At 40.8% G+C, this 27,326-nt stretch overlaps 1 protein-coding gene across 1 annotated transcript in view; it reads right to left on the reverse strand.

Moving 5' to 3' along the window:
• Positions 1 to 24,753, reverse strand: part of ATP1A1 (ATPase Na+/K+ transporting subunit alpha 1) — a 30,661-nt gene extending 5,908 nt beyond the window's left edge. The window contains exons 1-14 of the mRNA XM_087716538.1: positions 24,567 to 24,753; positions 9,792 to 9,899; positions 9,335 to 9,394; positions 8,484 to 8,687; positions 7,613 to 7,726; positions 7,354 to 7,488; positions 7,112 to 7,229; positions 5,727 to 5,995; positions 5,423 to 5,621; positions 4,120 to 4,229; positions 2,665 to 2,799; positions 2,222 to 2,414; positions 1,291 to 1,466; positions 399 to 535 (exon numbers count right to left, since the gene is read on the reverse strand). Coding sequence (XP_087572664.1) covers positions 399 to 535; positions 1,291 to 1,466; positions 2,222 to 2,414; positions 2,665 to 2,799; positions 4,120 to 4,229; positions 5,423 to 5,621; positions 5,727 to 5,995; positions 7,112 to 7,229; positions 7,354 to 7,488; positions 7,613 to 7,726; positions 8,484 to 8,687; positions 9,335 to 9,394; positions 9,792 to 9,899; positions 24,567 to 24,578 — 1,970 coding nt within the window. The 5' untranslated portion in view covers positions 24,579 to 24,753. The remainder of the gene's footprint in view (positions 1 to 398; positions 536 to 1,290; positions 1,467 to 2,221; positions 2,415 to 2,664; positions 2,800 to 4,119; positions 4,230 to 5,422; positions 5,622 to 5,726; positions 5,996 to 7,111; positions 7,230 to 7,353; positions 7,489 to 7,612; positions 7,727 to 8,483; positions 8,688 to 9,334; positions 9,395 to 9,791; positions 9,900 to 24,566) is intronic.
• Positions 24,754 to 27,326: the final 2,573 nt, after the last annotated feature.

Below are 27,326 nucleotides of genomic sequence, written 5' to 3' on the forward strand. Positions count from 1 at the left end.
CCCACATTTTACTTCATCTGAAACCTAGGACAATCAAAGTGGTCCAGGTTTGGGCTCTGCCAAACAGGCAGAACTGAAGAAGGTGGCAGAATCACCACAAAGATTTGCTTGTTCTGGGTTTGAAGCAAACATTTTCACTTTTTGTGTACACACCCTACTCTGCTTCCAAACTTTCGGAAGGACTCAGATGCCTAAAACAATTAAATACTGTAAACAGCTCTAAATCTGAAAAAAGGAAACAAAATAATATTAAAACCATCTTACTACTTTACTACTTACTTTTTCTCATACCCTACTAGCAGATATTGTTAAATGCCAGAATAAAGAAATTAATTAGCAGGATTGCTCCAATCCTTCCCAGAAATGCTCCACATTTTTCACTCTAGCTGGTCCCATACCTGGGGTTGACCTGGTTGACAGGGATGTTGAGGCGAAGAGCAATATCCTCCACAGTCTCATTTCCCTCAGAGATGATGCCCACACCCTTGGCAATAGCTTTCGCTGTGATGGGGTGGTCTCCTGTCACCATAATGACCTGCATGATGAAACATATCAACTTCAGCAAGTGCAATGAAGACAAGGCCTTGAAGCCTTTTCAAATGTCCCTTGCCTGACCCGAGCAGCAACAAATAAGCTGGTGCTGATGTCAGTTGTTCAAGGGAAACAGAAGAATCAGCAATAACCCTCACCTTTTGAGATGGAAAGGGAGGCTACCAAAAGGCTTAGTTTATCTCTCCCTCTCCACCAGCCTCGTCCTTTATCTGTAAAGCGACCAAACGTAGCTGTCCCTTTTCAGTTATTTGGTGGTGGACTTAGCCATAAATACATGGCTTAGGACCTGGCTATCTGAGAGACCGCCTCCTGCCACATACCTCCCAATGACCAATAAGATCTCACAGGTTGGGCCTCCTCCAGGTGCCGTCGGCCGGACAATGCCGGCTGGCGACCCCTCAGGGGAGGGCCTTCTCTGTAGCTGATCCGGCCCTATGGAACAATCTACCCGTAGAGATCCGGACCTTTTCCACTCTCTCGGCCTTCCGAAAAGCCACCAAAACCTGGCTGTTCCGGCAGGCCTGGGGCTGTTGAACAAGGTCCAGCCCCACCTAGAGAGATTGTATGGGTGTGTTGTTTTAAAATTGTATTTTTTAATTGTATCTTTCTATTTTTAACTTTTAATTTTTTTTATCTTGTCTTGTAAGCCGTCCAGAGTCCTACGGGATTGGGCGGCATACAAATCTATTAAATTACTAAATTACTAATATTTGAGGGGAGAGAGAGGTTAGTGATTACCTTTATTCCAGCACTTCTGCATTTGCCAACAGCATCAGGCACAGCAGCACGAGGAGGATCAATCATAGAAATTAAACCAACAAAACACAGATTCTCTACAGGGAAGTTCACTTCATCTGAATCAAATTGGAAGCCTTCAGGAAACTGTTCATCAGGAAGAGCCAAGTGACAGAAGCCTGGAAGAAATACCATTTCCATTATTTGTAGACAAACAGACTAGGGCAGACATTCAGCAATGATTATTAATGATTAAGTTGTCTGGTTCTGTTTGGGAAGACTTCGTGTATTTGACATGGGCACTTAGGAGGAAAATATTCAGCTGGGGGCCCTCTCTGCCGCAATACTGCAGTGAGTGCCTCACCATGACATCCAAGCCATATCATCATCTTAAGTGATAGTAGTTCAAGCACTTCTCAACCACTGGCTAAGCATTTTTATCATAGTTTACAAGCATTTCATGCAATCTCTTGGCTACAAGGTAAACCAGCTGGCAATGGAGTCCATGGGGATGGGGATGAGATCAGGAACGCTGTCAAAAAAGGTAAAACGGGAGGTAAGGCAATGCAATTAAAGCCCAACCTCTTGGATAGAGCCACGGTGGCACAGTGATTAAGAGTGCAGTACTGCAGGCTATTTCTGCTAACTGCAGGCTGCCTGCAATTTGGCAGTTCGAATCTCACCAGGCTCAAGGTTGACTCAGCCTTCCACCCTTCCGAGGTTGGTAAAATGAGATTGTTGGGGACAATATGCTAACTCTGTAAACCGCTTAGAGAAGGCTGTAAAACGGAATATAAATCTAACTGCTATTGCTATTAACTGCACTGCCATAACTACCCTCTTACCTTTTGAGGGCCCTATAGAGATCATGGCTGACTGACAAGAATATTCTGAGAGAAGAAGGAACAAGCAAGAATTCAGTCAGGCATCTTACCCAGAACTCTCTCCCCCAAGCCTCCCAATTCAAGATAGGCATTCTGAAATGCATCTTTGGACTCCTCATCCAAGGGAATTTCTTTTCCATGCATCAAGATGGAACTGCAACGGTCGAGAATCCTCTCCGGTGCACCTTTCATCACCAACAGATATCGTGATTCTGACGTGTTTGGATTCTTGTGAATTGACAGCTGCATAGTTTTAATAACAGTGTTAGTTAGCTGTCTTTTGGATGGCATTTCATTCACTGGTTTGGACTGTGCCTTGCAGATGACAAACACGGAGAGCAAAAGAACAGAACCCTCCCAGCCAGAGCTATCACCCGCTTGGTACATAATTTAGCCTAAATGGGTTTGAGGAAAACAGCAACAGAGCCCAACATAAAAGATACCGAATTTGTTCCCAGGGAATGCCTCTGTGCAAAAAGCAGGGATTTCTTACTTGGTATTTATTGGTAGAGTTGAATGGGATCTCCACTACTTTGGGGTTCTTCTCCCTCAGTTCCTTGACAGATCCACAGCAAAGTTCAATGCATTTTAGGAGTGCAGATTCAGAAGCATCTCCTGCCACTGCTCTCTATCAAATGACACAGCAGTTCGCAGTAAGGATTTGAAATCTTTTGAAGATTTCGATCCCCCCCGCCCCACTTTTCAAAATAAGCTTGACTTTATCAACAAGACATATTTCAACATTCTCTGAAAGAAAACTACTTAGATTTATTATTTTAAAAAAAGAGGCTAGTGTTAAGTAGAAACTAACAAAAGTAAATATTTTTGCAGCAATACTGTAAAGAGAAGATAGGAAGGCTTTATAATAATTATAGAGTGGAACAGAATGTGCTCAGCACTAAGAGAGGGTGTAAGTCATCTGTAAATAATTTTTAAAAAACACATGACATGTCAAGTCTCTTTAAATTATTTTTACAAGTTACTTTCAAGTAGTTAAAATGCAAGTTCTCTTATTGCTGCTTGTTTATAAGTCGTTTGTTTTCCTGATAATACACCAGACTTGTATTGTCTCCATTTCATTGAAATTTAAGGCAATCCAGAAACCTTAGATGATGAGCATTATAGGATTGATAAATTTCATGTGTTTGCTGACTGCCAAGTTCAAGCAGTTTGTCCAGCACTTTGCAGATCATAAGACCTAATTACCTACCCAGTGTGGGTTTTTCTCAGTTTAGGGGGCTTAACTGTATTGTCTTTCTTGTATCACAGTTTTAAAAACTACTGTTGGAAGAAACTTTCTTCTGTCGTAGATAGAATTTTAAATAAATTATTGATCTATGCACAAATCTGTGAACTAAATTTCCATCCAAGTCTTTAGTAACCTTAATCAACAACACTGCATACCATGAGACAGGGGTGTCAAACTGGATTTCTTTGAGGGCCAGATCAGCATTGTAGTTCTCTGGGCTGGTGGGGGGGGAGATGGGATGGACGCCTCCTGCACCACCTTGCTGGCCAAAACGGGTGCGGGGGAACCTCACGCAACCCCCTCTGCCCCGTTTTCGGCTTGAATGACCTCCTGAAGCACTTTACCAGCCAAAGTGGGGTGTGGGGCCTCATTTTCACCCTCCATAGCCTCCAGGAGCCGGCCAAAAATGGGCAGCCGGCCTGTGGCCCGTTTTGGCCGGCAGAGGCACCGTGGGCTGGTCCTTTGATACTTTCAGGCCAGCCCCGTGGGCCAGATTTAAGCACCCCTGAGTTTGAGTTTGACACCCCTGTCATAAGAGCTTATAAATGGAGAAATGATGCTCATATTAAAGATGTTGCAATGTTGCCTTTTCTACTAGCCAGAAACATTCCATTTTCCAAGATGCCTTTTCTTTATGCTGCTTCACATTAACTGCAAGGCCACAGACAGTAGGCAACTGAACCAAGGGATTAAACTCACCTTCAAAATAGGAACATTTTCTTGGTTAGCCTGAAATACAGCCCGGTTACATAGTCCTGCAATTTTGGCTAAAGCAGTCCATGTTGGAGATGTTTTGTCAAAAGTAGCACCTAAAGGGAAGGAACCCATATGTTGCACACAATTCCATGCTCAAATCAGCACACAATTCATTTCCTCTGCCACACTTTCCCCTTGTTTGATTTAAAGCTATCATGCCAGACACAGTGGAGCAAAGTCCCTCTCACAAGTTCTTGATTACAAGCTTAGATGCAGAAGAAAGATCTCTTCCTGGTCCACGGCAGCTCTTAACAATAGCTGTAGGACGCCAGTCTTGATTAACTACCAACTTCTACATTTTCAGACAAACTATGACAAGAAGGAACAATTTAAGGTCCATTCTGCTAAACATAAACAATTAGGCTTGTGAAGAACTCCCTGGCAAATTCATTTTCAATTTTTAATGTTGGCCAAGCAGGATAAAGGATAAATATTTAGTGTTATCTTTTCCATAGTGGTTTATGAAGAGTGAAGGATAAACTCATAACTTGATTGTTGTTTTCCATCAATTTTATGGGAAAGTTAGGGGGAATAAAAAAAAAGTCTCTTCTACTCCACTGGGTAAGAAACAATACACTACTCTCTATTATATAAGGATGAGGATGGTTGGGAAAAACCTTGATATTATAAGCCTTCAGAAAGCAGGATGAAAAAGTATTGCAAATTCTGGTGAGGCTTATTTCTAGCTCTTTATCCTTTCATTATAGTGACTTGGTCCTCTCCTTTGTCTATGCAAGTACAGAGAAATATGGTTCTTCAAATGACAAGATTTCAGAATTAATGGAATTTAGAATTTATTTTTTTCTCTGCAATTAAACAATCAACAAAATAATATTCTTCAAACGATCTTTTTTTTCAAATATATTTTATGCTTAATATTGTGCTTTAACATGGGGTTTTCTGTTCTAAAAAACCCTATTCTTAAGTGGCTGTTTCAGATGAGTCTCAACCATGACAACTTTAATTAACATGGGCTTCAACTCCCAGAATTATCTGCAGGGCTGGCTGGGTAATTCTGGGAGTTGAAGTCTACTCTTAAAGTTGCCAAGATTGAGAAACACTGATCAAGATTGACTTAAAACCGTATGTGAAGCATTGCAAATGTATTCTTTTTGGCTATTGTGGAGACAAAGCAAACGTTTTTACATATGGCTAGAAAGCTAGGCTGCAAGTCTGAACAAGTATTATCTTGACTACTAGCAGAAAGCAGTGCTAAATTATCGCTTACAGAAATCAGGCATCTTACCACTCTGGTTTTCTGTTGTATCAGCTTCATGGATCTGGTTATCGAACCACATATGAGCAACGGTCATGCGGTTCTGGGTCAGGGTGCCTGTTTTGTCAGAACAGATTGTGGAAGTAGAGCCCAGAGTCTCCACAGCTTCTAAGTTCTTCACAAGGCAATTCTTACGAGCCATGCGCTTGGCTGTGAGTGTCAGACATACCTACAAAATGAGGAAAGGGGAGATGAAGGCTGCCTTCCATTACAATTTATATTTCTTCAGATCTTTTATTAAGAAGAGTGTGCTAATCTCTTTATGGCAACTTACTGTCACTGTAGCAAGCAGACCCTCAGGGACATTGGCAACAATGATGCCGATAAGAAATATTATAGCTTCCAGCCAAGTGTACTCGAGGATCAATGAGAGGATAAAAAAGGAGACACCCAGGAACACGGCCACACCAGTAATTATGTGGATAAAATGCTCAATCTCCGCAGCAATGGGAGTCTGTCCCACTTCCAACCCAGAAGCCAACGTAGCAATGCGGCCCATCACAGTTCGGTCACCAGTGTTGATGACTATACCACGGGCAGTACCTGAAAATCACAAGAAGGATTGTAATTAAACTCTACCTTCTCTCTTCGGTATGTGCAATGCAAGCATAATACACAATTTTGGCTTTCAGCGCAAACAAGGACATCTCTTCAGATGTTTCCCAGTCAAGTAGTTCAAAAATATTGCAAATGGTGGTACGCATTTTCATCCCTCGTGTATTAAGAATGTTTTATAATCTTTGATTTATTCTTTTTCCTCCTTGAAAAATGGTCCCCTAATCCATATAGTAATGACACAAGATTCTTTGACAAAGCTTTCAAGTATAGCTACAGAAATGATGTTCCAGCAATAATACCATGTTTCCCTGAAAATATGACCTACCCCAAAAACAACCCTAGCCCAATTTTTACACCTGTGCTTAATATAAGCTCTACCCCAAAATAAGCTCTAGTTAAGTCCCGCCCACAGTCTGGCACAAGGTGGCAGAAAGTGCAGGCATAAAAATCAAGCTAGGCTGGGGGAGTGGAGCTGCCCCACGTGCCCCCACACACACTTACCTTAGGACCGCCACATCCAGGCCTCCCATGCCCCAACATGTTGTGCTGCTGTCCAACCTCTTCTGTAGCTGCTTGTGGCTGAACGCCATGTGGCGCATTGCATGGTGCCACAAGGCTCATTGTGCTGCTGCCACCACTTGCATCCACAATGGCACAATGCGCCATGCAGCCTCCTGCCGTGAATGGCAGCTGCAGCGTGACAAGCCACGCAGCGTCTGGCCGCAAGCAGCCACAGAAGTCAGGCAGCAGCACCACAGGTGTTGGTGTATGGGATGCGTGGCTGTGATGGTCCTAAGGTAAGCAGGTAAGATATCACCTGAAAACAAGACTGGTGCTATTTTGGGGGCGAAAAGAAAATAAGACCTGGTCTTATTTTGGGGAAAACATGGTGCATTCATGCTTTAGTTCAAAAAGACTTATAAAAAAAACCTGCAACCACTCTTTATAAATTAACACCCATCAGTTCTAAAATGTGCTAATAGCAGACATGCTTTGCTAAGAATGTTTCCTAATTTCTCCTTGAACAATCTATCATTTCTAGATTTGAGAACTGCCATATCCTAACAGTCTTGTTTGTCAAATATTGGAAATTATATTTACCTTCAACACAATTAGTAGAAAAAAATGCGATATTTCTGGTCTCTAGTGGGTTCTCATTTGTACAATCTGGAGACCTTGTCTGAGGCTCTGATTCACCTGTGAGAGATGAATTGTCCACCTGCAGGAGAAAAAGAAAAAGTGCACATATGGTTTTATGGAGACACTGGTGTTGCCATACCTGGATCCTCTATGGGTCATCCAGTAGAGTCTCTTCATTTTTTACTCCTTGAAGATATACATACCTTACATCCATTAGCTGAAATTATTCTCAAATCAGCTGGGATTCTGTCTCCTCCCTTCACCTCCACTAAGTCTCCAACAGCTACACCTTCAGCATTGATGCTCAGTTTCTCCCCATTTCGGATTACCAAAGCTTGCTGCAAGAACAAGCAATGTTCAGTGACTGTATAGGACAGCTTCACTACCAATATGTGATCAAAGAGACATTAAAAAATTGTAACATGCATTTTTAAAAAACCTGAAACCGTAGCACTTTCATACCTGAGGCACCATGTTTTTGAAGGACTCCATGATCTTTGAACTCTTTGCTTCTTGGTAGTAAGAGAAGCACCCAGTTATGATGACAACAGCAGCCAGCACCACACCTAGATATAACTACAAGTATAACAAGGTATGTGAATCAGTCTTTTAAGTGATATTATTTACTCACACAAACTTCAGTAAATTCTGCTCTGAATTTGCAACATTAATTGTACGCAATTGTTTTTACACAATGTTCCCATTCATTATGCTGTTGAAAAGAATATATGAAGAGAAGAATTTAAAGAAGCAAAAGTGAGACAGCAAACTATGTTCAGGTCAGAGGGAGAAGGGGCCATAACTTAATCTAATTCTTAAATTAAACAATATGAGAGAAACCTGTTGTGAAATTTTAAGATTTTGATGTTGAAGTAGGCCCACCCTAAACTGGCAAGGGCACTAGATAAACACAGGCAGATCACAGATGTGTCATGCAGAAACCTGAGTTCCAAGGGTAAAATGTAATTTGAGCATGTGTAGTGGACCAGTAGCACTTTTAGGGACTATCTTAAAGTAGCCTTGCATAGCTGAATTCTGTAGTTGCTACATAATCTTGGGAAAAGAGGCATCTGGTTTAAGGTGAACTTAAGGGTGATACATGGACACACGAATTCACATGTTCAACTCCCATCTGGATTGCTGTGTCACCTTAGATCATAACCACCATGTTTATACTTACTCTAAGCAGAAACGAAAGCCATAGCCAATAAGGACAAATCAAAACTTCAGTATTTTATGTTTTCATGAGAATATATCTTTCTCATGATATCGAAACTGGGCTATTCAGTCACACACACCATTTTCAATCCCCTTCCCTCCCTGCCCTACGTACATTGTCATAATTAGGCTCGTCTCCTGTTGCAGCTTGAATAGCAAACGTCGCAAAATAAAGAAGAGCTCCAATCCAAAGCAGAAGGGAGAAGCCTCCAAAGAGCTGCCGGCAGAATTTAATCCATTCTGGGGTTGTGGGAGGGGGAGTGAGAGCATTAGGGCCATCTCGAGCCAGGATTTCTGCAGCACGCTGAGAAGACAGTCCCTAAAACACAGAAAGGGAATGAGGAATTCAATGACAGAAATGCAACATAGAGGTTAGAGAGAGTGCTGTAATTGTCACATTGTAACATAGCAGAGTTGCTTTCTTAAGTAACAGAGAAACATTTCAGATTTTCACTCATTCATATTTTCAAAAGAACTTTTCCAAATAATCTCTTAGTCATTGCCTTTTACCTACTACAATTATTTGAATGTTGCCTGCTTGAGCTATTTCAGCTTATAATAATGGATTAAAATGCATGAAATTCAAAACATTAAAAACATTAAATCTAAAAAACCACCTGTTGTCTTCCAATACTTTCACTGATAAAAGACCGCAGTCCTTAATATTCTAATTATGATAATGCTATCTATTTCAAGTATGTGACAGTCATAACCTATGAATGATAGCAATAACATTATATATATAATAAAAATGATTTTGATAAGCTAGAAGATTATCATAGAACAATCCTCTATCATCATTCACAATGATTCAATGGCAGCAGCATTTCACAAAAATGCTCAAATCAAGTTAGGGAAGAGAATTTCTGAATTATGATGAGAACATGAACTGACAACTCCCAGAACCTGCTGCCAAGCATTTTGTACTTTCGAAGCAGAAAACTCCAACCAAGTTGACTAACTTACCCGGCTGAGATCAGTTCCATATTTGCAATGAAGTTCATCAAGGGTGAGTTTGTGATCATCCTGCAAAGTCAAAAAGACGAGTGAAGCCACATTCAAGTATCCAAGGATATTATCAATATATTGTTGGAGTTTAACCATAACAATTGCTGGAAAGAATTCCCAGTCGATAAATAAATTAAGTTTACCTGAAGTTTAAGCCTGGGTGTGTCAAGGGGGAAGAAGGTATTATATGGTATCAATTACCAAATCACCATTTTACTACCCTACACCCAGAGTTTTGATGACAGTGAGGTAGCAAATTCTCTAAGCCAATTTGGAAAACTATTAAAATCCATCATAGATCCAAAAGGGTCCCATCCAAGGTAATCAACTTAAAAGCCAGAAAATTGACAATTCATGCCAGCTCAAGCATTATGTTAATTTCTTCATCTCTACTGTAGATAAAAATTGTTCTTACCAGTGTAACTTCTTTTTTTAGTTCATCCAAATCCCTTTCTTTTTTTCCTTTTTTCTTCTTTGCTGCATTCTCAGATGTAGCTGCAGGTTCATACTTGTCACGTCCAGTCTATATGAAAGTGAGAGACCCCAATAAAAGAACTGCCTTACACTGAACCAGGTCATTATTTTTATTTTATTTTAGTTACTTATTTGAATTTATTTACCACCAATTCCAACTGACTAACCCATGCAGTTCTGCATTTTCAATTTCTGATCAGCTTTTCCAGGGCTTTGGACAGAGGTTCTAATGCTACATCTCCCCCTAAGAGATCTACGCTCTTTTATGTAAAAAATCCTAAAAACAATCATAGGATACTCAACCCTTATCAAATTTCACAACATATTAAAGACAATGGTCTATAATGTGTGCAGAAACCTACTGCACGTCACAAAACACAGTCACAAGATTTCATTTGTAAAGCTGATTTTCATCACTCTTGGGGCCTAATTCTAAGGTGTTCGGAGCCTGAATATGGTTCAGGATGAATAGCTATGCTTTGAAATATGTCTGTGCCATGGGTGTCAAACTTGACTTCATTGAGGGCCACATCGGGATTGTTTTTGACCTCGGGGGGGGGGGGGGGGGCTGGGGATGTGGTTAGCTCGACATCACTCATGTTGGAGGTGCCTGTGGTAGCCCGAGCCCTCTGCCAGAGAAAACGGGCTCCATTTTTGCTGGCAGAGGCACCACAGGCAGGTCTTTTGCTGTTTCCAGGGTGGCCCCACGGGCCAGATGTAAGCACCCTGCAGGCCACATCCAGCCCATGGGTCGAGTTTGACATCCCTGGTCTGTACTAATATGGCATTATTTCTGACCAGATAGCAAAATAAAAACACAAAGATAACTGCTTTTTAAAGTGCTTATTCTACCGGCTTATTTCATACATGACACATAATATAGTCTGCTTGATTACAGTATACCCTGCCCAGCTAATCATAGTTAAACAAATAATAATATCATACAATTATAGTCATTGTAATAGGCTACTCACGTCTGGATAAGGAAGTAATTAAAAAAATAAATACAGCATACAAGAAGCCTTAGAAAACATTGTTTTATACATTTGAGGTTAGAGAGATGGTTCTTTAATCTTACTGTACCATTTGGAATGTTGCAGGACACAATCTGGGTCAGTCACTGGAACCAGAGGTTTTGTCTTCCAAGCTTTTGGACTCGTCCTGGAGCCCATCCTCAGGGAATTTCTCAGAGATGGGCTCTGGCATGAGTCCAAAAGCTCAGAAGACAAAATCTCTTATCCCAGTGAGCCACCCAGATTCAATCCTGAACATTATCCTGGGACACATATACTCATCTTCATTCATTTGGAATGTATTTCATGTAATGGATAAATGTAATGTAATGTTACACATAAATACTTCAGGGTACTGATGACCATCTTTAAAGCACTCCATGGTAGTGGATCTGGGTACTTGAGAGACCGCCTTCTGCCGATCACCTCCCTAAATCGACCAATTAGATCGCACAGACTGGGCCTCCTCCGAATCCCATCTGCCAGTCAATGCCGACTGGCGACCACACGGAGGAGAGCCTTTTCTGTTGCAGCTCCGACCCTGTGGAACGATCTCCCCGTTGAGATCCGTACCCTCACCACTATCCAGACCTTCCGCGCAGCCCTCAAGATCTGGCTCTCCCAGCAGGCCTGGGGATAGGTTCCCAATTTACCCGCCCGAGTGTTTGATTGCTGAACGAAAGTTGTGTTTTTACTATTTTTTCTTTGTTCACATTCTGTGTTGTTTTGACACTGCACCCCCCTCCCTTGTGGTTGTAAGCCGCCCTGAGTCCCCTCAGGGAAAAGGGCGGCCTATAAATCCCAATAAACTCTATAAACTCTCTAAAAATTTCCTCTTCCCAGAAACATCCTATTTTGAAAGGCAGCATGTGTACTTTTAAGTTAAATCAAATGCAAATATTAATAAAAATTAAATAGTTCTGCATCTTATTATTTGAATTGCAATTGCCTTATGAGTAATGCCTTTGTTTCAGGGAGATTAAGTAGTTTTCAATCCATTTTTTTTTCTTAAGAATGGTAGTTTCTAAGATCAGTACGTACAAATATTTACAAATCCTATAACAAAGGAACAAAGTTTAAACTGAACAATGATCTAGACAGGACATTTAAATAAATATTTTACTATATCAAATAGACCATGAGGAAGAAAAAAAAAGATGTCAGATCATTTTGAACTTAGCCACTATTTTTACTCATATTCTGCTCCAAAGATTTTCCTCTTCTCCCAACAGCTATTATTTGAAGCATATGTGAAAACTCTTACATACAGTATTGACTGCATTCCAAGGACTAGGACTGGCTAGATCAGGATGGCCTCTTCCCCCTTCCTCTCTAGGCATTCATCCTTCCTCTGACTGCTGCTTGCAGGGTCCTGCCCGGATCCTGATGATAAAAACTCTTTCCAGTCTTTATCATTTGTGACTTGACTCACAAATGCTCTATTGCACACATACTTTATTTCACAAATATAGACTGAAGGGTTTAATTAATGTTTTAATTTTTTATTTCTTAGCATATTCCTGAAAGGGGAAGCCTTAAGAATAGAAGTGCTGAGAGTCAACATAGTGGAAAACTAAGTTTCCTGCTCCTCCTGTTGCCTTAAGAAGGTAAACAGAGCCACTCACACTTTTAAATTGTGGAAAATCTAGGTCTGGTTGCCAATGGTATCCTTCAAAAAGCTTTGCAGAGGCCAGGGTATTATTATCAAGAGAAAATGGAGCCCAGTATTGTGGGTAAAGCATTATAGGACATTCAAGGAATAATATTTTGTTCATGTTTTTCACATATGGAACACTTGGAAGAGCACTGAGATCTGGAGTTGAGCTTGTGTTCTCTGCCTCTTATCTGTTAGAACAGTGGTTCTCAACCTTCCCAATGCCGCGACCCTTTAATATAGTTCCTCATGTTGTGGTGACCCCCAACCATAAAATTATTTTTGTTGCTATTTCAAAACTAATTTTGCTACTGTTATGAATCATAATGTAAATATCTGATATGCAGGATGTATTTTTATTGCTATAAATTGAACATAATTAAAGCATAGTGATTAATTGCAAAAACAATATGTAATTATATATTGTGAAATATTTATTTCTAATTACAAATAAATGAAATCTTGTCTTGAAGCATGGTATAGCACGGAGGTCGGCAATCTTAAAACACTGAAAGAGCCATTTGGATCTGTTTCCCACAGAAAAGAAAACACCAGGAGCCACAAAACCTGGGCGGTGGGTGTGGCCAACTCAACACACTCCCACCCAGTCACATGACAACATCCCCCAGACATGCCTACCCAGGTTTCATGGCTCAGTGTTTTCTGTGGGAAGAGGGTCTCTCTCTCTTCTCTCCTCCTCCCTCTCATTTCGGTTTTTCTCTATTTTTCCTCTCCCTTTCTTTCCTTTCTTTCCTTTTCTTTCTCTCTCATTGAACATAATAGCAAATCCAAAATAAAGTTATTAATTGTAGGAAATTGCTTCTCTGTAATCTTTTCATAGTGAACTCTAAGTTGATAGAAGCTGGCAAGATTGTACTAACAGCAATAGGATATACTGTATATTTTGATTTCTTTTGAGTTTGACAATACAATACGTTATCTAAAATTATAAATAATCTTATTTTCAGATGGATTTTTTTGCCATCTCTGTTATTTTCTTTTTAAAATATCAGACTTGCTTCCAATTTGTGCCTTCTGGCAAACTGCAGTTTTCTTGGCAAGAGATCTAGCTTGCCATTGCTTTCATCATAGGTCTGAGAAAGTTAGTTTCTTTCTTTCTTTCCTTCTTTCTTTCTTTCCTTTCTTTCCTTTTCCCGTTTCCCTCTCTTTTCCCTCTCTCTCTCATTCTCTCCCTTCAGCTCTCTTTTATTTTTCTCCCTCTCCCTTGTCCCTCTAATTTGTTTCCTTCTATTTTCCCTCTCTCCCATTCTCTCCTTCCAGTTCTCTTTCATTTCTCTCTCTCTTTTTCCCCTTTTCTCTTTCATCTCTTCCTTGCACGAAATACCGTCCTGGGCCAGGATCATAACAGCGGGGACAGCAACTCCTTCCACTGCTGCCACTGAGAAGTGAGTAGCAGGCTGCGCTGCGCAGGAGAGCCACGCTGCGCAGGAGACTCCTCAGTGCCAGACTCAGGTCAGCGCCAACCCTTTGTGTTGGCTCAGGAAAGAGCTGAAGCAGCCGTCTCTAGATGCGGAGAAGGAAGAGTTCCAGAGCCCCGCACAAGGAGAGTCCTGTGCAGTCAGGAGAACTGGATCTTTTCCCTCCCTGCACCCAACCAGCTGCTGCTGCTCCCCATTCCTCTCCTTTCTGAGCCAACACGAAGGGGACCGTGGCTTGCGCTGACCTGAGTCTGGCACTGAGGAGTCTCCTGCGCAGTGTGGCTCCCCTGCGCTGCGTACCCAGTTACTCACCTCATTGCACAGTGGCGACAGCGGGAGGAGAGTCATCCCCTCCACCTTGATCCTGGTCCAGGAGGGTATTTTGCTTGTGTGCACACGCGCAAGAGGTGAGCAGAGGAGTCAGGCCTGTGCCAGGGGGAGGGAGGGAAAGCGATGTCAGGTGGAGACTCAGCCTCTCCTCAGCCGTTGCCCTTCTTGCTGCCCAAGCCTCCCCTTTTGATGCAGCTCAACCCCGACGAAGGTGTGTGCCCTGTAGGAGCAGGAACAGTTGCTGAAAAATGCCCGCATGGGAGGCTGGCTGGACTCGCCTGCTGGGAAGCCCGTCAGTCTTCTGGTACCTCTCCTTCCGCTGCGCGGGAAAGCCGAGCCTCTCCTTCCCTTCGACCGGCTTCTTGCCAGCCTCTCTGCTGAAGGCTTCTTGGCGACCCCTGTGAAAAGGTCGTTCGACCCCCAAAGAGGTCGTGACCCACAGGTTGAGCACGGCTGTGTTAGAAGGTAAAGCAGAGCTGAACATTCCTGACATTTGCTTTACTGTATTGTTTCCCTTCTAAAAAGAGGGGAAAGGGAAAACATTTCAAAAAAGAAAATGTCTACATTCTTTGGAAGAATGGCATTTCAGTTATCCCAACTGCTTATTTTAAATATAAGTAAAAAAATCTTAGATTATTGTCAGGTAAGGGCACAGGAAACTGTTTCAGTCAGAATCACTTTATTCCTCCCTCCCCACACACACATTTCAATTTAAAAGGGAGCACAATCCACAATTGTTATTTTAATGCCCCCAATTCTCTTCCTCCTCTTCACTATTTCACAACACACATTCCTCTCCCGAACTACATGAACTACTGGCCTGAATCTAAATCCTTTGTGTAATATCATGGCTGAACAATTGCTTTCAAAAATTTCTGCATCAATGTATGCTGATTTTTAATTTAGATGAAGCACTGGAGTAGCACTTACCTACTTCCTTACTTTGCCATTCAATCTGCAACAGGGTACTGTACTGGACACAATTAATCAGAAGGAGTCTGCCCAAACATTTAATTTTAGAAGTACAGTCAAAACTTATGCAAAAATTATGGTAGTGCTGTAACTCAGGCTATGCAAAACAATATTACACACCCAGCCAAGTTGTAATTCAATGAGACAGGTACTATGAAAGTTTTAAAGATGTCAAGAATTCTTCCACATTTAATGATTTGCAAAATTAACAATGTGCCCAAACATTGGGGGGAGGGAGGTGTAGGAGGGCTACTTGTTCAATTTGGACAAGATAAGAACAGAGACGATACCAGAACAAAGTCCCTGGGAATCTGTTCTGTTATTATAATGACATCATAAAAACACGCTCTAAAGGAGTTCGAAATGCTACTGTTCTCTTTTGGTCTGGAGCCAACCATTGTGCCCCAGAAATCCTGCCAAATCATTTTAGATGCGCCATGGTTTGGCAGAACCAAAAATCCCAAATGCTTTGGTTTTGCAGAGGTTCAGCAGTATCTGGATGGTGCAAGTGGATTAGGCTGGCATGTACCGTCCCTGCTTCTTTCAGCAGCTGCCAGAGTGGTATATTTGACTGGAGCACCTGCACTGCTCTCCACCCTTCCCAGCTCCTTCCTCTCCCTCCTCATGGCTATTGCCACTGCCACCATCTACAATGTCCCAGTGGGCATTTTCCATTGACCTGCGTGGCCTCATCTTCCCAGCACTTCTTTCCCTCTCCTCAGCTGCCATCACCAATGGGTTGGACTCTTCCTCCTCAAACCAGTTCTTCCCAGAATAATAGTATTTCAGACCATGCCTGGAGCAAAAACAGCTCTTCTCTTGTTCTACGCTTGAACCGAAGAACCCCAATTATGCATGTTTTGGTTCAGGCACAGCCCCCTCAAACGCGTTGTTTCAGGCAGAATTTTGCACATCCTTATTTTCCAGTTTGTACATGTAGGTGGCTTTCAACCTCATGTCAGGAGTCATGCCTCTTTTGTTCTAAGGAAATCACTTCTTTTTGTTTTTGAAACCATTAAAAAATTGTGCCTGGTGGCAACCAAAAGCAGGGATAGAAAAAGGAATTTTTTTATTCACAGCAAGCTTGACTCCTGGTGACTTCATAGACACCTTAATGTATTTTTCAGAGCTATGATAGGAAGATGATTTGCCTCTGCCTTCTTCTGGGCTGTTGTTTTTTTAAACTATCCAGTCTATGTAACAGTCTTGGGATTCATGGCACGACATAACCGCGATGTCAAAAGCGCGCCCACAACAGCGTGCCGACAGAAGCGCGATTTAAGTTAAGGTAAGGTTTAGGTTTAGGGTAGGTTTAGCGTTAGGTTTAGGGTTATGTTACAGCGCGCTTCTGTCAGCGCGCTGTTGTCGCGCGGTTTTGACGGTGCGGTTTTGTCACCGCGCTTTAGTCACACACGCTTTAGTCTACCGCGGTTTTGTGGTGGAACCTTGGGATTGATTCTCTGGTCTCTGGTCCAAACTGGGATTTGTAATAGTTCAGATCCAAGCATAAAAAGAGGCTTCAAAGCATAGGCTTCTATCCGCAACTCTTTAAAGAGGAGCCCTTTTTTCCTGGGTTCTCCTGGTTGCCTCTGCACCGCAGCTGCTGTACAATCTTGGGAAAGGGCATGGCTACTTTCAAGACAGGCAGCCCAGAGATGCAGCATAACTCTGCTGAGGAATGGCAGAGTTATACAGCCTGTTTTGCAGTCCCAAAGTCTGGCTCTGCCAGCATTCTAAGGCTTATAACAAATATTTGTCAACCCAGTTTGTGGTGGGAAAGCACACAAACACACTAGAATGGAAGAAAATACTTGCTCACTTTCCTGTGAAGTCATGTCTATAATTTTTGTGGTGTTTGTAAGCCAAAATAATGGAGAGGGGGGGGGGTTGCAGGAAAAAAAAATTCAGACCACACTGTGAAAGAAAGTTACCTGTCTCTGAAATAATTTGTATTGTGCTTAAAAGATCCAGTTAAAAGAGATTAATATTGGCTCGGATTGGATGAAACCTTGTTCTTAATTTTGCAGTATCCAGTTATTTTCTCATTGTACACTAGCCTTGTGACTGAATGCTAATTTTTGGTCTGGGCTTCTCAAACAGCAGCATCCTCTAGGGACATACCACACTTGGGATATGAAAAAGAAATTGTGCTTTGCAGGGGAGGCTGGCAGCACCTTAAAAAATGTGTCCCCCCCCACATAGTTACCATGTGATCCTAGAGGATGCATGATTGAAGTAAGGCGATATTGCCAACATAGCCATCCCCCTCCAAAGCACCTTTTGTGTTTTGGGTCTGGAATGCTGCACATCCCTCCTCTGAGCCCTGTACGCATATGCCATTACTTCAAAAACAGTATTTGTAGCTTTTTTTCTTCCAGCCTTTAGGAGAAAGATTTCATTGTCCATGAATCACCATATAAAAGTAATTGTTCTGCAAGTGTTGCTGGGACTAGAGAATCTAATTTTTCATTACATGCCCATCCCTACTGGGGGAAAAGGACCTCATTTCCACAACAGGCTTCACTGTACCTGCTACAATCTTCAGTTTCAACCACAATTGAAATCAACAGGTTTTATATTACAAAGTCCTTTACAACCTGAGAAGACATTATTCTGAGCAGTTCAGCAGCCACCTCATAAATGGTGTATCTATACAGTATTTACAATTTTCCATTTCAGGACTTTCTAATATAATATAATAGTACTGTAATTCCACCCAAAAAGAAGCATTTGTATTTACTGTATCTTCTGTTTGTATCTAAATTTTAAAATGAATATTAGCAGCCACTGTTTGCATTTAGCCTTTTTTTGTAGCTCTTGAAGCTCCCAAGAGCAGTATGGAAGAAACTGAAGTAAAATTGTATTAAGCCTCTGACACATTTCACAGAACTGTAATCCCAGAAAATTAATCCCTTTAAGCAGCAAAAAACTCCACTCCAATGTGGCTTTGTGCAATTGCATCACCCCACGGCAGTCTATTGTTCGTTCCTCCTTCCCAGAGTATGCCAAGTTCTTTTTGAAGATGGCCAAACTGGTGTTCAAAGCTCATTCCACTTCTCTTTCCTGTGTTGCCTGAAATGGCACTTTTCAGGTACAAATTATAATCTCAGCAAAGGAATGAAAGGCCATTCCTGTGCTCCAGTGAACCAGAAGCTTGCAATATTTCTAGGCTAGGGGGTCACACCTAGGTAGGCTAAGGTGGGACTATTACATGAAAAAAAAATTCTTTGAGAGCTTCAGATAAAGTGGGCCTTCCTTCATTTGTTTCTTTCCTTTCATTCCTTCAGGCCACAGTTCCTCTTCTCATGCACTGCTACATAAATAGAAATTATTGATTGTTCACTTAAGCTGTTCTCTGGCAATGTTGGTGTACTTCATAAATCAAAATACTGACTGATGTGGGAGTACCTTTTGTGCTTATGTATTGTGTTACAAATGGAGAGTATTGATTTGTCTAGTACACCAACCTTGCCAGAGAACAGCTTAAGTGATCAAAGTCAATAATTTCTACTTATTTCTCAAGGGGGGGAGGGAGGGAGGAGACCAAGGGACACAATGGGAGCTCCCCCCCATACACGTCAAATAATTTTTTCCCATTTCAAATGTTTGTTTTGCATTTGGAGAGTTTATGAACAAAAAATAGGGATTTAAGGCAACCAATTTTCACTTATATGCCCATAAAACATGTACGTTCAAAATACTTTTTTACCGTGTGCTATCCAGATTTTTATACATTGTGCGCTATGCTTTAACAAATGTGGCTTACATGAGACAATAGCTGATTCAATGTAAGGAGATCACAGCTGTGGAAGTTTATTCCCCCGACAAAAATGATCTCTTGGTACAAGGTATTATCTTTAAACTTCTACGGAGAGTGAGATGTAGGAACAATTTACAGCACAAACACCTTGACTACGGTATTGTTAGTTCATGCCCAAATGTAGCAATTAAATTTCCACACTGTCACAACAGAATGGCAAGTATACTCTCCCTGGCTCCCACTGTCGCCCCCACTGTCTTATTTTCTTTTCTTGCAACAAAATTAACTCTCATAAACATGTTGATTTGATTTAAGACAAATTGCATAGTTTTTAAAATATGTTTTAAACTCAATTTGAATCCTGCAAAAAAAAACCAAAAGACTAATATGAACCAAGGACTACCTCAAGATATGGACTGGAAGCACTCCTGAAATCAGGTGTTGCAAAAAGTGCATTTTAACTGTAAAAACTAGAAGGGCTAAGATGATTCCTACTTATTTTGGTTCATATATCTGCCCTTGTATAGATTAGTATAAGCCATCTCAGGCTGCAAGAAGTTTTGGATATATCTCTCATCCCAACCATACTTGGCTGGGCCTGATCAGACTTGTAAAAATCAAAACTCTTGACTACGAATGTGCAAACTTTGAATGAATGAAGAATTAGGGATGTAAGGAAGATCTCTGGAACAAACTATTTCCCTCCGAAGTAAATCTTATGCTCAAGAAATGCTTGATGGCATTCTGAGCACAATGATTTTTTTATTATGATTAATTTTTGATTATGATATGATTTGATTTGATGATATGATTATGATAATTTTTGATTAAAAGCTTTCAAGATCATTCTGATTTTTTTACATGTAAGTGAACAACTTTGATGATGTTAAAGAGAGCTTTTCTGGGTACTTCAGTATGTTACAGGATCATCACTGGGATGAAATATTTCTCTGTACTTTTGGGAGGTGGAAGATATTGGAAATCCTAAAAACAAGGGCACTATAGTTAAGATGTTAGAAAATTGTTTACCATTTTTTAACTACCAAGAATTCATTTGAATGAATTATCAAAATATGTTTGATTTTACAACCATCTCTTCTTTGATCTTTATGTTCCACTAACACAACTGCTTTGTCTTCTTCCCAATGCTATAAAGTGTTTTGCTACAAAGAAATTTTAGTTACAGAAGGGGAGGGCAGTTCATGCATGTGTCAAGCAAAGGACACATAAAAGCTGTCCTCTAACATTGCTCAACCACATATGGATAAAACTGAAAATAGTGCACTCAAGAAAGAAAAAAAAGCTACTGGCTGGCATCCATAACCTCAATTAAACAGGAAGATTCCCACTTACATTTACAGTAATCATCTGTGCGGGAAAGTTATGCCTTGCAACTATACATGAATTGCTGCTTACATAAGAGCCAAACCCAAGGATCTGTCTGGCTCAAAGAGCAACAAGATAGATTCAAATACTTTTCCATTTCTCTAGTGTTGAAATATATTCATCTGAGTCTTTATTATAGCAAGGTAGCTATTCTTTATTTGAAATCCAAACCTAACTCTTCTGAATCAAAGATCCCTCTGTGATTTGCTTAATGAAGTCAGTGCTAACAAGGAAAATTCCCAAACTACAGAAAGCTTTGTTTATTTTACCAAGAAAGTAATAGAGCAATCAAAAGAAGCTCTTACATTTCTTGCAATAAAGATTCAACTTCATAGCTGCACATTGAAATGAATTAAGCAATCTAGTTGTTGCAGAAGCAAAACTTATGTTCATAAGCCTTAACTAAGTGTACACCTACCCCTACCCCCTGAAAGCTACCAATTGCTAACATAAAGCTATAATCATAATACCTTGAAAGTTTATAAATATATTAAGAATTTTACAGGCAGACATCTTTACCGAGACTTTTCATCATTTGCCATTCAGAACTATGGTAAAAAAATATTGGTGGCATCTTCAGAACTATACTGAAAATGGACAACTGGCAAATTAAAAATGGTTCTGCTGAGACCAGAGCTAACAACTGTGGTGAAAGCTCTTTAGAATTCTTCTCATAACTAGGAGCAGCTTTGGGATCATCCACAAGTTACTTCTCATGATTTGACTGGAAGACAGTGGTCTCTGTTGAGTGACTGGGAGATGATGGGATGCCCTGACTATGGTTGGTGCCTTTATGGATATTGGGTTTGTATACTTCTTTTTCTAATCACTTTTGGAAATTGCTTATTAATTGCTCTTCAACTATTTGGAACCTTTGGAATCACAAGTTTTGTACCACTCAGTGAGTCTCCTTTCATGAAAGAAATATTAAACGCAGTTTTAACCTTTAAATCTGTTTTTTGTTTTGTTTTGTTTTTTGTTTGGAATAAGCAGTGAAAAGGTGACTAGAACATTGATTCTGGAAAGTAAACAAACTTAACATACAGATGCACTTCAAATAAGATTTTGGAATTTAATTACAAGAATCCTTCCTGTGGGAAAATGCTGTTGTTTTGAATTATTTTTAAAAAATTGATAGGATGGGTCTTTAAACATTAGACACTAGACTAGAGGGAACCAGGATGAATTAAGAAACACTTGAATTTCACTTAATACAGAATGGAGCAAAATACTTGCAATGTGTATATTGAAGGACAAACAATGGATCCAGAAGTTAATTTTAAGAGTGTCTGCCCTTATAGATAGTGTTTAAAAGATACTGTGAAAATGGAACAAGTTTTATCAGATAAGATGGAGACTGATATGAAACGTGGATTTAAAAATGATAGATTAAAAATGATATAGATAAAGATGGATGAATAAATGAAATGGACTATGATATAAAAATAAACCAAAAGAGCAATCTGGACAACTTTCCTATATTGGATTTACAAAAGAGACTGGTTAAAAGTTTTCAAGAATTTTGTGAGAACTAGCAAAGAAGGATGACAAGAAAGTTCTAGGACCATGATGGCAAACCTGTGGGTATGTGCCAGAGGTAGCATGCAGAGCCCCCCACCCCCCTGTGGCCATGTGTGCCATTGCCAGCTGGTCTTTGTGATTTTGGCACACATGAAGACCAGCTGATCTTTTGGTTTCTGGTGCTTCAGTGCATACATGTGCATACTTTTCAGTTTGGGTATTTGGTGCTGAAAAGGTTCACCATCACTGTTCTAGGACATTATTTCAAGGGATTAAAGAGCAAGATTGTTAAATGTAAAAACAAGGAACACAAAGTTGGTTTATTTGATCAAGGCTAGAAGAGATATGTTATTATCTCTAGTAATTGACTTTTGCTGACTAGGACTTGAACAACGAGGTATAAGGATTTGTTTATAGATAAAAAATAAGATACAAGAAGAAAAAATAATTTGCTTAAATAGTTTAAGAGAAGGTGATAAGTTACTAAAATTGTTTATACTTGTGTAAATACTTTGTATTTCTTCCATTTTCTTTACTATCTTGTTTTTTCTTTTTCTGTTTTTTCTGCATTCTATTTTTTCTCTTTCTTTTTATTTTTTTAGTTTCTATCAATTTTTATCTTTTTAGCTGTAATGTTTAATAAAATTACTATTAAAAAACTGGGAAGGCAAAGAGACTAAAAGCTAAGAAAACACTAGATGATTCTTCTGCTTTTGTGACTGCAGTCCTGTGAAAACCAACAAACATTCCTAACAGTCAAGCAGCTTAGTTTATTCAATTATGAATAAGGCTTTATGCTGCAATTCTTTAAAGCTCCAAACTTTCACCCAAAAGGCATTAAAAATAACAGTATTCATTCTGTCTAAAACAATCACATACACATTCCAAAATGAAGCAAGCTGTTGCATCAAACCACAGGATTTTATAGAAGTTTCCATAATGTGGCAACAGCCTTTCTTGTTTCCACCTGCCCTACTTAATGAACCATTCTAAACAGCAATCATTCTGCAGATCTAGGCCCTCAAGGCCTCTGCAGAAATAAGTGAAAGAAAGCTGCTCTAACAAGATTCAAATATTCAAGTACACAAACATTATTTCAACATTAACACAAGGAAGAACTTTTCTGTTTGTGCTATCTGAAACAGCCTATGGAGTGCCCTGTTGGAATTAAGTGTTTAGACTACTGTGAACAGTCACCAGTCAACCCAATGACCTTGGACCAATCTTTAGACCAGGAAAGAATCCTAAGAGGCTGGTGGGGCAAGGACATTTAGAGGTGGGGACAAAAAAACACCAATCCCCAAAAGACATAGACATGGCTCACATTCAGGTCTAAATCTATCATGCTACAGACAAAAACTGGAGGCCTAACTAAGCCAGCACATTTTTTTTCCATTTAGGATACTTTCCTCCGATTTCTGGTAGGACTGATTAAAAGGCATCCAGATTTCCACAAGTGAATGAACAGACAAAATGGCAGCACTCTGCAAGTAAGTTTTCGCCTAATCTCCTCTTCAGGAGACAACTGAAGTACAAGAAACACTACATTTTAAAAATCATACTGATGATTCACTCCTCTTTTCAGATTAGAAATAGTTACATCCAATACAGAAAAGCTCAAAATATGATGTCTGAACCGGCCTGCTTATTTCCCCCCCCCCCACTTTTCTGAAGTCAAACGAAAGACAAATGTGATATGTGTGCTCACATATTTTCAGTTACCCCATGTCACAACATTAAACTGCTAAATTAACAAATAGGTAACCGTCAATTAACACATTAAACCGAAGAAGGAATCGGAACAGAAAGGATTAACCAGAGAAGACGAGGAGGCTGCGGGCTGAATGGCATGCATTCCAAAGCCAAAATGAAACTCTCCTACATGGATGATAATTTCTTAATGTCTCCGGGACATAACTTTCTATAACTCAGTTTGCCACCTGTGGGATTTCTAATTTTTCAACAGGTCTTTCCAAAAACTAACGCGAACCCTCCGCTCCGGAATTGGAAGAATACTTCGATTCTCGGCGCCTTAGGCGCGCCATTCTGACTGGCATATTCGCGAGGCTCTCCGCCCGCTAAAATCAAGAAAATGGAGGATATCACTACGGGATTTCCCAAACGCCTTTCCGGAGATCGTCGGCCGGCTCTCCCGCCCACCCGCCCCTTCCCACCAGCGATTCGCTGATTCACGCTCCGGCAGCCTGTTTGCGCACCGCGAGCCTCAGAGGGTGGAATTATCCGCCCCATAAGAAAAGATCCTGTTCCGCTTCTACAAGAACCTCGTGTTTGGGGCACATTCGAAGTTCTAGTTTGTAGGGCGGCGCTTTTAAGCTCTCTTGTCTTTTCAGTCTGGATGGCAGCGCCACTCCTCAAGTGTAAACGGTGCCGGACGGCAGGGATCGTGGCAGCGTCCCGTCCATCCTCAGAAAAAAGGCGGCCGTTCAGCGGCCGAGCAGGCGGGGGCTGCGCTGGCCGTCAGTACTATTAAAGGAAAGAAACTTCCTTTGCTAGCAACAGGCGGTGCTACGGCGGTTAGTGCCGCCGAGGTCCAGGCGATTACAGCCTTCTCCGGCTAAGAGACGCGACCGAATTCCCGTGGTGTTCCCCGACCCCGACCCCGTCCTTTTATTTTTCTCACCCCTTTGCTCATGGTGGCGATTGTTGGCGGTCCTTTCTGGGGCTACTGTCGATCTCCGGGAAGCGCGGGGCGGAAGATAGAGAAGGAGAGACTGCCACGTGTGCGCTGCAAGCAAGTGGAAAGCCCGGCTGGGGAACGCTTGTTGAGCCGCTCCCCCCTCTTCAGCGACCGCTTGCCGGAGCACCCGCGGAATGCTGCCGGAGTGACCGCCTAAGAGCGCCTGTGCCGCCTAAACCCAGCTGGTCAGCCTCGTCGGCCCCGCCCTTGAACGGTGTTGGCCCCGCCCTGATGGAAAAGAATGGGTAGGTGGAAGGGCCTCTCGGGCGGTTTACGTCGGTGGAAGGGCCTCGCGGGCATTGCTGAAGCGATTTTTCTCGGTTCCCGCGCCGCCTCCTCTTTCAGGTGCCTAAGAAGAACTTGCTCCCGGCTCATTGTTCCCCAGTTTCTCCATTTAAACGAGATTTATAACCGTGTAGCCATCTTAAAAGAGAGATCTGTAAGTCTCGATAGTACAAAGTTTAAAGGACATTATAGACGAGCGATTAAAGTCGAGGACTGCTTCAAACAAGTATGAAGTAGAATCTTAACATTAGACATTAAAACAGCAAAACATTTGAGATATATTTTAAACTGTAGGAAGTTATCACCCAGCCCTCTCCCAGAAAAATGAAATATCCCATGAAATATTGAAAAGGCAGAATATTTCTCTGGATGTGAAAAGGAAGAAACATGTTTTAAAAAACAGAATAGCTCCCTGTAGCTTCCTGCCCATCCCCACTTTGTCAATGGGCCATTAAGAAGACCAAGCTAGTCTACTTTACATAATAAAGAGCTCTCCCCTTCAACTCCAGGGGGATGGGATTAAGGCATGATAATATTGGCCCTTTATCCAACTCACCACATGGCATCTCAGAACTCAACCAACCTGGATTCAAAACACAGCCTAGAGAGTTGCCCCTGCATGGCCCCATGGGAGTCTGACAACCAATCAGAATTCAGGATCAAAGGCCAGAGAGGGCATAAAACCAGGGACTCAGCATCTCAGTCCTTCCCTTCTTTTTTGCTCCACCAACATTGAAGCATGTGATCACCTTTTCTGTTCAGGACTCAAGCCATGTGGTCCTGTCCACCAATAAACCATCTTTCCAAGAAGCTTCCATGTCTCCAGTGTCTTTTTCCCACTTGGAGCCGAACCCAGAAGGACATTTCTTTCATCATAACATTATATGAATACATCAGCTTTTTTCTTTTATATTGAAACACTAGAAATACAACGATGCAAAAGTTTTCAGGAAATGTATTTTTTAGAATGTCCAGAGTTTATTGCACTAAGCATAGCAAACAGTATGTTCTCTCTAGGAATATGGTGTTCTCCAAATGAGTGTTGTTCATGTGAGCATGAATGGGGCAACTCCCAAGTTTATGAAACAAATGTGTATATGGAGCCATTTTCATCTTGCAATATTTATTGGTGAGCAATTTGTTTTTCTCAATCCATTCCTATTAAGTAGTAGGAAGTAAAGAACATTTTCCTTCTTATTAAAAAATCAAAGTAAGCTGTCTTGTCCGTATAAATCTGTCAGCGGGGAATGAAGAATCACAGAATTGCATATTTTGTTTAAAACGATGTGCCTTCATCAAATTGTGGGACATTTAAGGACGGTGGGACTTTTATCTTCCTTTTGTAGAAGATGTAGATGCCAGAAAACACATTCACTGTTCTGTGAAAAATCTCCTTTGTCCCAATCTGTAATTATATAAATAATATACATAATATTTTAAAGGAAACCATTTAAGGGAAAAGTTATTGCATAATGTAAAAAATAAACAGTATGAGAACAGAAATGAGAAGTGTAAGCTTTAATTCTCCAGAATGGCATCTAATGTCCCTATTTCCAATCTATACTCCCAGCATGATTGCCAGTGGAGACAGCAATGTTGTGCTCTTGGGGGGAGGGGGACAAGAATACTGTTACCATCACTTACAATTCACTTATGGAGAGTTCCTGTTTGTGAATGGTGGGAAGGTTGGAAGAAAGCTATAGGAGTATGTTTGAGAAAGAAATAGAACAAACAGGAAGGACTTTTATTTTCTTTATTATACTTTCAAGAAAAGAAAAAACACAATTATAAGCACCTTCTATGCCAGGGGAAAGGTTCCTAGATCTAACAGGGCAACTTTTAAGATTGATCAAGTCTGCCGGCAATTATTTCTTTCTAGTAATCACATGGGAAGAAACAACTGCAAAGAACCATCAAGGAAGTATAATCAAAATCCTGAAAGCTTAGAAGCATTTCCCATATCCAGCTTTCTAGACAATAGATATGGTTTGGAAAAGAAATAATACTTGTTATACTGTTTCTTGAAGGGACTGATTTGATGTTCAGAACCAAGAGCTTGATTATCTAAATGATTCGTTGTTGATGTGAAATGAGATGAACCTCAAAAATTAATAGAAGTGTGTTTGGCCATAGTATGGTAGCTTGATCAAGAGCCTCTTAAAATCATTTGTGAATTTGAGATGAAAACCTGAATCACAAGGTTTTGCACTATAGATTTTGTAGCTTTAGAATTATAAGGATGGAAGGGACCCTTGAGGTTTTCTAGTCCAACCCCCTGCCCATGACAGGAGTCCTTATAACAACCCAGACAAATGAGTGTCCAATACTTTCTTGAAAACTTCCAGTGATGAAGTACCAGAAGGCAAGCTCTTCTGGTAGTTAATTGTTCTCATTGTCAGGAAGCTTCTCCTTTGTTCC

The sequence above is a fragment of the Thamnophis sirtalis genome, unplaced genomic scaffold, assembly GCF_051295495.1.
Source record: "Thamnophis sirtalis isolate CommonGarterSnake01/CBP01778 unplaced genomic scaffold, rThaSir2_p1.2 scaffold_5, whole genome shotgun sequence".
In the NCBI taxonomy this organism is placed as follows: Eukaryota; Metazoa; Chordata; class Lepidosauria; order Squamata; family Natricidae; genus Thamnophis; species Thamnophis sirtalis.